This window comes from Chaetura pelagica, unplaced genomic scaffold, assembly GCF_000747805.2.
Source record: "Chaetura pelagica isolate M959 unplaced genomic scaffold, ChaPel_1.0 scaffold103, whole genome shotgun sequence".
NCBI lineage: Eukaryota > Metazoa > Chordata > Aves > Apodiformes > Apodidae > Chaetura > Chaetura pelagica.
Window position 1 is genome coordinate 1,288,845 of NW_009953004.1, and position 14,224 is coordinate 1,303,068.

Genomic DNA, 14,224 nt, shown 5'->3' on the forward strand with positions numbered 1-14,224 from the left:
CAGCAGGAAGGAAATAAAAAGGAAGCAAGTGCTGCGAAACAATGAGTAACCCTAAGTGACCATAATGCTTCAAATTATCTTTAAAATAAGAAGTGACTACTGCTATAATATTCTCAACGACTACCCTAAAGCAGCCATTATTTCTATTTTACTATGTAGGGAATATTGAAATGAAAGAATCAATCTTAGAATTCATTAAAAATTAAGTCTCTTCAACACACTGAATTCTAATTCACACACAAAAAAATTAGAAGATTCAATAGTTTATAATAAAACTTATTAATCTATGATACTACAAAACAAACTATCCAATCACTTTGTAGATAACAGACCCAGAACATTTACCACCAAGTAAAACCAGATGACAGATCATGATCTTATTTGAGAATTTAATGTAGTAACTAGCAAATTAAATTTCAGAGCTTCAAATCAGAGTACAAATCTGAGGCAGTAAAACCACCAAGGTGACCACCATGTGGACTTTCAGACCGGGTCTGGAATAAGAAGTTCAGTATTTCTTTGAGACAGAAGCAGGTTCCCATGGTGCAAAATGAAACTGAGCAGCAGGAAGTGTACAGTTAGCTCGAGTGTTTTAGAAGCCTGGACATCAGTTTGAGCATGGAGAGTATTCTCCCTTCAAGACTTTTTGGTTTTGTTTTTTGGGGAAAAATGACAAATGAAAATTTCTCACGTATATCTGATCTACTGTGCAGTAGTTCTACTTGATAAGTTAATTTTCTTCAGAATAAACTCTGGTAACACAACATGAGAACATATTCAGATTTTAACTCTATTCTTTAAGCCCAGAGTCTGTTCCAATAGTGCATTTCAGCCATGTTATAATGGATATACTTCTGTGATATTTACATATGCCTCACTCTTTAGCCTTAATCTGGTAAACAATGTCACTTCAGAAGTAAGGCATTAGTAAACATAGGAAGTCATGTTCTAAGAAATACTCTATTGATTAATAATTAATTATAACAGCCCTGTTAATTATAATTGACTCTTCCTTGGATTGTGTCACATGCGTCACAGAATGGCGTATTGATTAAATTAGAGTTATAAATATATCCTGAAAGGGCCAGTGTTTCTTGACAGTAATGGTTAATTGCAACACAGATTTCTGCATCAGTTCATATCCTGGGCATACTGCCAATATTGCATTACCTAAATATCCATTTCATATAGTAAATCTGCATCCTCACACCAACTTCTGAAATCAGTCTAATTGTTTAATTTTAGGTTCCAAATCAACATTCCATCCAAAGCATTAATCTAGTGGTGAATCTATGCAATTACCAATTTCGCAAATCTTCTTCTGTGTCTGGTAATTTGAAGTAGTGGTGTCTTTCTTTTTTTAAATGTATTTATACAAGGGCTTAGAAAATAAAGCAATGGCTAAATGACACTGCAGATCTTGATTTCTCCTTCCATCCATGCCATACTCATTCGCTTACAAGGCACTATCACCTTCCCTTTACTAAAGATTATTAGATCCTATTTAACATTATAATTTCATTTTCCAAAGCACTTTTCTGGGTCAGAATTTTGATCTACATCCAAAAGTTGTTCTGGGTGTGTGTTAAGTGTAGAGGAATTCATGGAAATCTGATTCTAACAGTTCTGCAGTTTTGGCTTCCATAACAAAAAAACAAACCAACAACATCATCAAAAAATGAAACTAGATTTGTCATCTGCCTCCTGACAGCTGAGAAAAAAAATTCACAGACCAGAAGAGCTGATCTCAGGCAAATATTTTAAAATGTATTTATTTATTTTAAATAAGGGGCAAAATCTGTTTTATGATTATTGGGTTAAGTTTAGAAATATCCTCTTTCAATTAACCTTAGTCTTGTTGTAGAATAAATTCTTGTTGGAATAAAACCTCATTATCAAATAAGTAAATATATCAAAATGCTTATGAAAATACCTTGAGATAGTAAGAAAAGGAGATTATGTACCTAAACATAAATTTCTGTCTAGGAAGACTGCTATAATTTTTCACCTCCTTTCAGATATCCACATGCCATTAAATGTTTTTGATATTTAGCATTTTCACTCCAGGTAGCTATCTTTCAGGATAGATATGCCAAACGATTTTTTGCTTCACTTTTCGGAATTCTTTCAGTATTTAAAATGGAAAGTTGTTGTTAATCTGAATGATTTTGTACTGGCAAGAACCCATAAAACCTGTGTCAACAACTCTTGTATATTTCTAGACTCGATTCCTCTTGTATATTTATAAGGGAGTTGACTAAGTGCCTGAGATATTCTGATTTTATGGTGATAAAAGAATTCATACCACTCTGTCAGTGCATGAATAATCATTTTACATGCATCCTCCTCTGGAATAACTGCATATTATAACAGAGTTTATGAAACAGGTACTGCACTGACCTTTTGGGTAGATCAACAACTACATGTAAGTTTTTCTCCTCCCAGGATTCCACCTTCTTTCCATCTTCCTTCATTTCCTTCAGACACTTTATAATTGACATATTATGCCATTAGGGTTTTTTTTTTTTCATATATATTATGTTCTCACACAATCTCCTATTACTCACTTATCATATCTGCTTCAAATAATTGCATGTCTTTTCATAGAAAAGAAAAGGCACAGAATGAAGAACTGCTCCTACTCACTGTGACTTACAAGCAGAAAAGTCTGTTACAACATTGCAGACATTTAAGATAAAATATCTCTATAATGTGCAGCTTGTTTTTTTGTTTTTACAAACTGCTCTATAGAACACAAAGCTCATATCATGGTATGGAAATCATTCAAGGTAGTATCTCTTCAGACAGAATAAACACCTCCTGATAAACAATCATGGGATTTATAAACTGCTTGGCTTTCTCTCATGTTCGGGGAAAAGACCTTCCACCTTTCCAAAAAGATTAACTTCGAGCAGAGTAGGAAAGGGAAACTTAAATTTCCTGAAGACAGAGGAAAAGTATCTGATGTTCAGACTATCAAATGCTGACAGCTTTCAGCAACCGAGATGAACCACGGACTGTATTTCACCCATCAGGTGACCCCTCTCAGACCTGGTGCCAACATGGGCATCTCCCAGGATTTTGCTGAGAGAAACCCAATCAGAACCTCGAATGCAAAGAAGCCTGAAGAAACTTGCTGCAAGTTTTTCTTTTTCACTTGTGTGTTTCTAGGAGGAAATTCACCACAAGTATAAAATAAATACACCTTTGAATGCTTCCATACCAAATGTGGGGAGGAAATAGGCTTTTTTTTTTTTTTTCAGCAAACAACTACCCTGAAGATACTGACTATTGAGCACAGAAGACTTGTAAGCTACTACTCTCTGTCATGAGAACTGATCAGTCTGCTTCCAAATGGCAGGACCCTGAGCAGAACTGAAGAATGCCTCTATAAAAGGCAATATGCACACACAAAGCATGAACAGCACACTGATCTCTGAAAGGCTATTGATGACTGCAGGACATCCAAATCAGCACAGGGAAGCTCTACACTAGCCAACAGTCATGAGAACCTAGTGCTTTTTCATGGTGGCAGCCATGAAACTGGGCAGCCCTTCATCCAATTAATCATATCCTTTCCATTGTTTTTCAGTCCAAAGTATTTCCTATCTTACCCATATGAACACATTCACATGACTAGACTGTGGCCATGGTATTGCAGTTTAAACAAACAGTAATTCCATTAAGCTTGTCTTTTTTTACAAGCGATAATGACTGAAGTGGAAATGTAAAAGCATAAACTAATTTATAATTAACTGTGATCAGAGGCTGAGTATAGTATCCTTGTCAACCTTTGAAAAATTAATATGGTCAAATCTAACTCAACTCAGTGAGACTAAGTAATCAAGAGCAGTATTTTACTGAAAGCATCTGATATAAAATGGTCCTTGCCTTGCATTTTTCAGCTCTGTCTAGACCATTCTTAGGTGAAAGCTATCATGATACTGACATTAAACAACTTTCTTGGACTATAAAAAAAACACACATTAAAACACAAGGTAGAAGAATATGCCTTTAAACCTGTATTAGTCCTAAAAGGAAAACATTTTAGTGCTTTCCATGTGCTTCATGTAAGAAGGTTTTGCAAATGTACTTACGTGATAAAGTGGAACTGTGTTGTTTTCTGCTAGTGAGAAATTCAAGACATCTTGCTGTCCAGGTTCAAGCCTAACATTCACAGTAGATGTCAACACAGGTGGACTAATAGGGTAGTTTGGACTGCTTGTATTTTTGCCCTTTTTTCTTGACCTACGACCTGTGTCCCTTTTGCTGTCTTTTTGTGTCAAAGGCTCTTCTTGGATAACCAGTATCTTGTCATCACTCAGGTACCGCAGGAGGGAATTCTCAGAGTCAGTTGTTGGAGGGAAAAAAGGAAAAAGAAACATTAGTAAGAGGAAACAGAGAACCATTTTGGCTACACTTGTATTGTCAGCTTGGCTAATTCCCCACTGCATCTGAAGCTCTCTCCTCTGCAAAGTTATTTGTAACAAGGTTCCATTCAAGAGCAAACCAAGTAGTTGGCACAGATTAGGTGGTGGTGAACACCCAGGTCCATGCATAATGGGCAGTATGAAGGTAGCCCATGTCATATGGCTTGTGTGACAAGCTACAGATACAGCCAAAAGGTTTTAGTGAAATGTCAAAGGTCAGCCCTTGGTGCTGTTAGATTGGAAAGTCATGTGAGAGCCGAGGGAATTGTCAGGGCTTGCACTGGACTGGGTACCACATGTGCTGACACCACCTGCCACCTGAGGTGAAAGGGAGCATACATAGAGCAGTCTGTAAATTGTATGAAGCAGGAAGCATCTCTGGGACCATTCCAGAGACAAAGATTGTGACTTCAAGGAACCTGACAACTTGGAATAATGGTCTTAAGGATGTGTGCAGCATGCTTGGGCACAATTTCAAAATGGGAACTGGTAAGGCAACAAGTCAGAGGAATGGAATCTGACTGTAACAGTGAAACACAGAGTAAACATAAGCCAAAATATTTGGAACAAATCAGAAAAGGCGCCTTAAATGAAATCTATTTTATTTTGGAATGGAAGATAACTGAAAAAGGTTTAAATTCCTGTATTAATTTTTCAGAGTATCATTCAATTTTGTCACATTGTAAGCAGACAACTTGAACTCAGCTACCCACACTGTGCCTAAAAGATTCTGACATATTAGTAACTATTTAAGAATCTTTAACATTTGGTATAACAATATACATATTTGCCTATTTGCAGATATCCTTTTGGATTATGTAAATGCTTTTTAGCTGAGGAAAAATAGGAAAAAAAGAATTTGTTACCACTGATCTTCTTCCAAGTTCGTTCCAATGGGAATCAATAGATACTTTTATGATAGTATTGCTGCTCTGAGCAGTACCAGTAACATTGCTGATTCCAGTTTCAAATGTTCATTCATACAAATCAAAATGTGTCTCAAAGGACATTACCTTCCATCTATATCATCACTTACTGTTTTCTAGAACTGTGAAGATTAAGAACTGATTGTTATTAACATATATCTGAATCCTATAATTTTTTCTTCCTGTGATGCTTACTTTTTTCCCTACTAGATTTAGATAGAGTAAATCCCTCCTACAGAAACAAAATTTTTAATTTTCAGAAAACAAAACCCCCAGATATTTTACCTTCTCTGTGGCAGTCAAGCAAAATAGATTTGTTTCCTGTGATACCTTCATGTTTCTGAAGTAACAAAAAAACCCCCATGGAGAACAGCAGAGAAATAAAAAATACTCACCTCTGCTTCCCCTCTTGTACATGTTCTGTTCTTTTGACTCCCCTATCCAGCTGTACTCAGTAGGCATAGAAACAGGCCTCAAATCTCCTGGAAATAATTCAAGATAAACCAATGTAATTTTTGAAGACTTAAAATAGAAGACTGTGGAGTAAGTAATGCCTAGAGATTACAGGCATGACATGACCCTTCAGAGCAATCCTTTTGGTCAGTACCTCTACGTTATACATTGTAGACTTCAGGATCAATGAAACATCATCTATGCTGGGTGCTGCTCTTCATCATATGGATTTGGAGGGAAGTACCACTGACTTGGGTGAAATGACTTGTAAGTGTAAGGCAGAATGCAAATTTGTTTTAAAACTCTGTTTTGTAAAAAACTTGCTCACTCATTAAATAGATGGAAAAAAGAAAGGAATTTTTAATGGACTAATATGCTTAGTAAGACTAGAAATGGTATTAATGCAGATAAAACATTACATATGTATCAGTTAAACAGTGAAACCTCTTTGACCTGGAAAATCACACGGTGAGTAATGAGGGGAATCTCATTTCAAGGAACATTAATTTCAAGTGCCTTAAAAATAAAACACAGAGCACAGTTTGGTAACAACAAAAACGAAGCATCAGGCATTAGGGTTTTAATTAATATGATTTCATGGCACTCTGGTTCTAAGATAGTGCTGGTCATTCCCTGCTATGGTATGGGTAGAACATGGAAAGCAGGCCATTAAATGAGGAATACTACAAACCTGACTGCAAGACATTAGCACTTTTGCCTTGTCAGTGTTCATTACCATCACAAAACACAGAAACACACCCTCCAGATGATGGGTTAAAGTCTGTCTGACCCGTAAAGCCGAAGACTCCTTTTTCCACTCACCAGCTGACTGAACTATCTGTCTTTAGCACTCAAGAAAACTTTTTGAAAGGACTTTGCTACTGTTCTCTTTCTAGGATTATTGTAGATTTTACATATGAGCAAGAGTTTCTTTATCAATTTCCCTAGGTTGGTTAGAGTGACAGGGTATTGTCTGTAAATTATTTGCATGCTAATGAAGTTTTTTTATTCAGCATTCTTCCGAAATACAGGGGGTTTTTTTGCTACTAAAATCTTAGGCTGATTTAAAAACAAATGGGTATATAAAACAGATAAGCTTCTGGACAACATGACTATCTTACAACTGAAGGGATAACATATATCATAAAAGGCAGTGCATAACTAACTGTTGTAAAACATACATAGTTTCCTTCTAATAGTTTAAACTAATTTTAAACTACAAATGTATTATTCAGCTCCTAATATTAAATTTGGTCTTAGAAGAACAATATTAATTAAGAAAAAAAACTCCAATAAATCAAACAAATGGAATAGTCAGTACTATGAAAAAGAAGGAGAAACAAGATTATACATTAAGAACCAAAAATCTGTAAATAAGAATTCACATAGTAAGTGAGGATCAAAAGAATAAAACATGGCAGTATTTATGCAAAGGGAAGAAAGGTCTGAAGCTCTAAAGAGATTTGTAACAAAAATGCCAGACGCCACCATAGAATTGACTTAGAATCATAGAACTATTCAGGTTGGAGAAGCCCCTTGGGATCACCCAGCCCAACCATCATCCCTGCTCTACAAAGCTCTCCCCTAAACCAGATCCACCAACACCACATCCAAATGACCCTTCAACTCATCCAGGGATGGTGACTCCACCACCTCCCTGGGCAGCCTGTTCCAGTGTCTGACCACTCTCGCTGTGAAAAAATTTAAAATAGAAATTTAGGACAGGAAACACAGAAGCCAAACAAAGGAACTAATGACTTTGCATACTGCTTAGGTTTTTTCCAAGTTCTTTCCCAAAGAAATGGAAGCTATAAACTGTTTTAAAATATGGCAACTTCTGTATTTTTCTGGGGAGCAGAAAATTATTGTGTACAAGTATAGCAGAAGAGATTTGATATGCATTGCCACAAGAACTCTAAACAGCATGTAAGAATCAGACTGGTGCTAGTGTTTAACTCCTGGTTAAGAAAAAAAAAAGCACTGCAGCAATGATAAATACAAGCTTAATCTTCTGAAATGGTTTGAGAAAATGGATTTGTTATTTGCCTCCTTGGATTTTGCATATATTATCAACACTGCCTGAGTATCCTTCTACCTACCAGCTGCAACAGAGATTGGTTTGTAGTAATCACTTTAGTTCTGGTAAATCCATGGTAAGAATTTATGAATTGTGGTTTATGTGGGTCCTAGCAATCATGAGAGCATGTGCTCAACCATGAAAGAGCTCCGAGGTTTTATTTTCTTTACTTTGCCCATGGCTACCTGGTTCCAGCCTTAGATACATGTTACTTGCTCTACCATCAATCCTGTCTTTCCACCAAAGGCCATATCATCACTCTGATGGTTCAGAGGTACAGATTTAAATAAAAAAATAGGAAACATTCTACAAAAATTTGGGTTTAAAACCTGTAGTTTAGAAAAATGTCTGGCTTAAAAATTGTTTTTGAAACAAGGGCATATTCCTGAGACTTTAAAATAAAATTCCTTCTAGATTTTCAAAGTCAGAGAAAATCAGAACTGTCCATCATAAACAAGACAGTTCTTGCCTATCACTGGGCTCAGGCACAGAGCCCAACATTTTAAGTCATCATGCAGCATCAATTTATGAAAGCAAGCCAAATACATCCATCTGGCTCCAATTTTAATCACAGTTAAGATCTATCTTTCATTCTAATTTTATTATAAAATGATGTCACTTAACAGAGAGGTAAAGACTGAGCATTAAAAGTCTTAAGATGGAGTTCTACTCTTGGGTGTTACAACTTTTTCAAGCACCAACTCTAAGACTACAGAAGTTACTAAAAATACGCTACAGGTAACAAGGGCTTATTAAAATTTCCCTATTCTAGAAAGGTAGTGATATATATACACAATCTTGTCCTTTCTACAGTTGATCTTTTGCCATTTTTTACCATAGCTGTAGTCAACAAAACACAAAATCAGGATAAAATCAGGATTTCATCCATTTACTTGATTAGCATAAACTAACATTCCTTTCAAACTATCAGAATGACAAATGTCAACACCAGAACAACTCTTGGAAAGCTGCATGTCCTTCGTTGGAACCTTAACTAAGGTAAATGATGTAAACTGTGCCATAAATATCTCACCTACAGTAAGAAAACCTCAGCAAGCATTTATTAAGAGAGGAAAATGTTTGTACATCTTAACTACCAAAATCTGTCTTGGCATCTGGGGCCAGCAGACTTTCTCTCAGAATTCTAACATTTATGGTGGTAAGAATGTTTCACTCTGAGAGCAGGGAAGAGAATCTAAGAGCTTTGTCTCTTAAGTACAAAGAACTGAAAGCAGCATGGGAAACTATATTGAAAAACATCCATGATATCAAATTCTGCATCAGAAACCAACCAGTTCCCTGGCAGACCAACAGCATCAGTGCCTGGAGTGCTTAAAAATGTGTCTTTTTCCCCCCAATTCTTTTTCATTTCAGCTGTTATTGGATCTTGCACTATAACTGCCTCTGGTATTATCTCCATTGAGCTGCAGCATTTTTTTATTGTCTGTGCTCTTCACTGTTCTTTTCTACTCTGTAGTAAAGAGTAAAGCTTGGGAGAGGTTCTCCCTTTTCTAGGTATCAAAGACAAAAAAATGTAGGAACTTTTTCTAACAAAATGAGAGAAAGAAAAAAAGTCACAGTGTAAGTGAATGAAGTACTTATTGATGGCATCTCATATATGTGTGTGTGTGTATATATATATATTTATAAAGGTAGAACCTACCCATACAGAATGCTATGATCAGGAGGACCCATTGCTTTCTGAGGCTCAGAAATAATGCCATTGTCAAAATAAGATATAATGACAGTTTTTTTTAAAAATCTTTTTTCATAACTGTGTAGACCTAACAAAAATAACTTACTGCCTTAAGAATAAAACCACTGAAATATGTGGAGAATACACTGCTGTATTTCAGTAGTACTCTTCTAAAGTGCACCAAACAAATCAGTTTTTAGCAGATTAAAAAAAACCAATTAAAAATTTGCCAATTCATTTTCAGCAACACCACTTCTACATATACTCATGTACAAGCACATATGTTTCTATACCTGCACACTCATATGGATTTACATAAACAAGAAATTTCTATATAGAACCACAGTTTACTATTGTTTTAAAGCATCTTACATATTTAAGCAGTCCCCATTCTAGGATTTTTAAGAATATTTCTAGTATTGAGAAGTGCATTGTAGGGTACTACCCATGTGTTCTGACACTACTCCATTTAATACACCAGTGAATCTTGGAGGGCCTTACATCTTACAGATGTTTTCATACCACAAGTAAGTCTTTTCAGGCTTTCCATTGAGGTTTACCAGCCCAGAACACTGCAACTAGAATAATCTCCTTGAGCTTGGGAATGAAAATGAGTAATTGAAGATGGTAACTACCCAAATGATATGGACTTAAGTATCATTGGAAATTTTAATTACACACTGTAGAAGAAACCTTTCACTAACTTCCACACTCTTGATCCTGAATGTTAGCTTGCAATTATACTATTATTTCACAAAAACTTTTGTCCAGTACTCAGAGCCTACAGGTCATGATCTAATAAAGAATGATAGGTAGTTGGGGGTGTTGCAGCACCATTTGTCAGGCCCATCAATTCAGACATGCAAAGGCACTCCAGCCTACCGTGAGTGGGTGTTTTTTCTCTCCTCCTCACTCCCGTAGCTCTGCTCCTCTCATAGTCAGAGCCCACAGGGTGGCCTTCACCTTCAATTAATGTGTAGTATTTCCCACTTTCATGCTCCAGAAAATAGCTTGGAGACTCTGAGCCTTTCATTCCAGACTTTCCAAATTTGCTGATGTCGTCACAAGACATGATTCCAATTTCATCCCTAAAAACAGTAGGCCAGAAGATATTTGAGAAATTAACCATTTTCTGATAAAGCTGAAGTGTACAATTGTCTTTCCCAAACACTGCAAATAAAAAGTCCTGTAGTTTAAATGTTATATATGAGAACTTCCATGAAAGTGATTCAAATTCAACAAATACAAATGAATAAAATCATCATTAGGTTCCATTGTAACTGTAAGACAGAGTTATTCCGGAGTAGTCTAGTATTTGAAAGGGAGCAGAAAGGATTGGTATAACATGAGAAGGTGAGGGTTTCCCTTGCAGAAATGCATGCCTTAGAATAAGATACAAGCAGTCACATAAAAGTCAATAAAACTAAAGGATTAAACATGTCTTTAAATGCTTTATTGGTTTTGCTCACCTTGTCTCTAGCTCAGAGAAAGTTAAGTCTCTCAAAATCATGATGTGCTGCTTAGTGTATTTCTGGCTCTTAATTTTACTAACCATTTAGTTTTATTGTGGGGCTTTTGGTCTGGTTTTATTAATCTAGTGAAATTAAAGTGTAAAATGTAATTTTTCAAAAGTTTAGTTTTACTATGATGTAAATACCTGGGGCCATAAAGTCCTGACATAGGAGACAGAATGAAAACATCCTGGAGTGCAGAGCTGTCCATTTTTGAGGATATGCCCATTGTATTTGTGGGTGTTGTAGAGCTGCTTGTTGGACTGGTTGGAATTACAGGCTGGAAAGAAAAGGGGAAAAAAGCACACGAAGACTAAATTAATGTTTTCTGTGCTACAAGTAACAATAAAGTCCACATTCATCATCTTAGGAATCTTGTGTGTGTACAAATGAATCATTAACTGTGCGCAAATACATGCACAGGTGAATAAAATCCCCAGGAAAACACCTTTTTTATAGAGGATTTCTCAAAAGTGCCACCTTAGGTATGTGTTTCATGTTAAAATTTTAAATGAGAACAGATAATTATCTATAAAATTATTAAGTAATGCTGACACACCAGAAGAAAAATTAAAGACAAATGGTAAATTCAACACTCATCAGAAATTCACGCTAGTCCAACAGAAAAAAAGCAAACTGTTTCAGAAACAAAATGCTTTGCTGTAATTCTGAGTGTGTTTTGCAAATATTGGGGATAATTAAATATTGTACCTATTTTTAAAGTGCTGTTCAAAGCAACAAGCATATGACCCCTCTGCATCCTGCACAGAAAAGCAGGACAAGATGCAGGGAGCTGGTGAAGGCTGGTGGTTTGAGTCCTGTGGATCTGCACTTTTATTGAGACTTCAAATAGATACATTTTTTAATGGGTAAATAATAATTTTTGTCCTCAGAGCAAGAGGAGACAATGAAATTCAAATGAATAGAAGTCAATAAAAAACCAAGAGGCATTATGATGAAAAGTAACTAAGTGTGCACCAGCTCCTCTAGTACCAGACATTTAAGAGAAGGGAACACAACTTCTTTACTTGCTGCATTTTCTTTGTCTGAGGTGTTACAAGTCTCTCCTTGCTCAAGATGTTTCTCAGTGAGATCATAAAGTAAATGCAGAACATAACTTCAGAATACATCAGAGCAGTTCTATTAAGGTGCAGCACTCAAACTATGAGCTGTGAAATAACCTGGGTGGTATACAAGAAACAGCATACACCAGCTTGGTGTTTTCCTTTCTTAGCTCTACAGGCACTGTTCTCATAATGCTACGGATTTTCTCTTTTGTACAAGACAACATCTCTCCAAGTTCCTATGCTGATTGTATTCTCTGATATTTCTGATAGTCTGACAATAGCCTCTGACAGTCTCTGTTCTGTGAGAGCCAATTAGAATCATAGAATCATTTGGGTTGGAAAAGACCTTCAAGACCATTGAAGAAATATATCTACAGAAATACAACTGACTTCAGAATACAGACTGCACTCTCTCTTGCAAGTCCACACTCTAAGCTGGCCATGAAAACAACACTGGTAGCCAACAGTCAGAACCACTGGTGGTAGAAAACTCCAGAAAAACAAATAAGCAAACCCAGAAGCCTTCCTAGCAATTCAACGAATTAAACTGATCTAGAGAATTTAAAAAATGCCAAAGTCAAACAAAAACAAAGACATTCTGCAGCCAAGAACAGGGAGAGGGAAGGAAGTGAGATCACTGCCTTCCAGCAGCATCAAGCTGTTATGTCAGCTGTCCAGGAAATATAATCTTGAAATTTAATCATCCTAGTTCCAAGTCATTAATGGCAATAATAAATAATACTAGGTACAGGTGATAACTGTAGGAAAGAGGAAAAACAAAAAACGGTGTCCTGAAATGTATCCAGGTCCTCATGTTGAGCTTACCTCTGTGACTTAAAGACTAAAGGTGCTGAAGAAGTTCTAAAGTTGGTTTTCCACAGCTTATTACAAAGCCTACAGTTAAGTAGTAACAATGGCAACACTCTTTTTATCTTCCAAAATTATTTATATTTGTATTAAATCCCTGACTTCACTAATCCCTGATATAGCAGAAACATTTACTAGTGAGAATGACACATAAAGCATGCTTTGGTGTCACTTTATGGTTCACTTTCACTTGTCTAGTTACCATGACCAAGGTTGGCATGTTTGGCCATGGCAAATACAATACCATACCATATACACCCTGCACATTGTTTTCAAACTGACTAAACTTCCAAAACTAGTGCTGCTTGTAAATGAGTCCTTAATGGACTAATGTAAAGAAAGGGTCTCTATGGAAGCTCTGGTGCAAATGTAGTTCCTGTTTTGCTGCCTCCAGAGCCTTCAGATGAAGTTCACAAGTAGATACTCTCTTGCTGGAGAGCAGAATGTTATTCTTGCACCCTTATAACAGAAAAATCAGGAGAGTTCTGAGTCTCCTCTGGGTGTCCCAATCCCCAATCCTCTCTCCCCAGAGACAGGAAAGATGGCACTAAACCCCAGTGGCAACACTCCTGAGCTGCAAGAATTGCACAAATACCTTAAGTGAAGTAGCTGTGTAGGGTTTAGAAACTTTTAGAAATGAAAGATTTAGGAAGTGCCAGGCAGGTAGGAAATTTGCCTGGATAGGCTTGAGTGGTTTGCTTAATTTCTTTAATTAAAAAAATGCTCAGACACACATTCATGTATCACGTGATCCAAACAAAGCAACTCTGTGAAACTTCCATGTTATGAAGGTGCATCATCTCATTACAAAATGTTATACAGTTATTAAAGATAAACAGGCAGAGTTACCAACATACTCAAAAACCTTTCCCTTAATAGCAACATTTTGAATTCAATCTTTTTACAGTGAGTCAGTTTCCACTACATCCATTGCAGCTGTGACATTCACAATTGTTGTTTTGTTTGTTTTCTTTTTCATATAAACAGGTTTTTCAATGAATCAGTATGTGGAAAATAGAGGTTTTGCCAGCGTTCCTACCAAAAACTGAGACTGCAGGAGAGATGTCAAATAGAAGCAGATTTCTGCTGAAATGTCAAAGGTCTGCCATGCTCCATGACAAAGGGGTAGTTTTGACAGTGTGAGATAATGAGGCAGGGAGGCAATGCTGCTTCTTCCAGCCACAGCAAGCTGCTGTA

The 14,224-nt window shown here is 36.4% G+C and overlaps 1 protein-coding gene across 1 annotated transcript in view; it reads right to left on the minus strand.

Annotated features, from left to right (window-relative positions):
* Positions 1 to 14,224, minus strand: part of LOC104387815 (connector enhancer of kinase suppressor of ras 2-like) — a 192,501-nt gene that overhangs the window by 45,462 nt on the left and 132,815 nt on the right. The window contains 4 exon segments of the mRNA XM_009996606.1: positions 4,098 to 4,606; positions 5,752 to 5,838; positions 10,465 to 10,670; positions 11,240 to 11,373. Of these exon segments, the coding sequence (XP_009994908.1) occupies positions 4,098 to 4,606; positions 5,752 to 5,838; positions 10,465 to 10,670; positions 11,240 to 11,373 (936 nt within the window).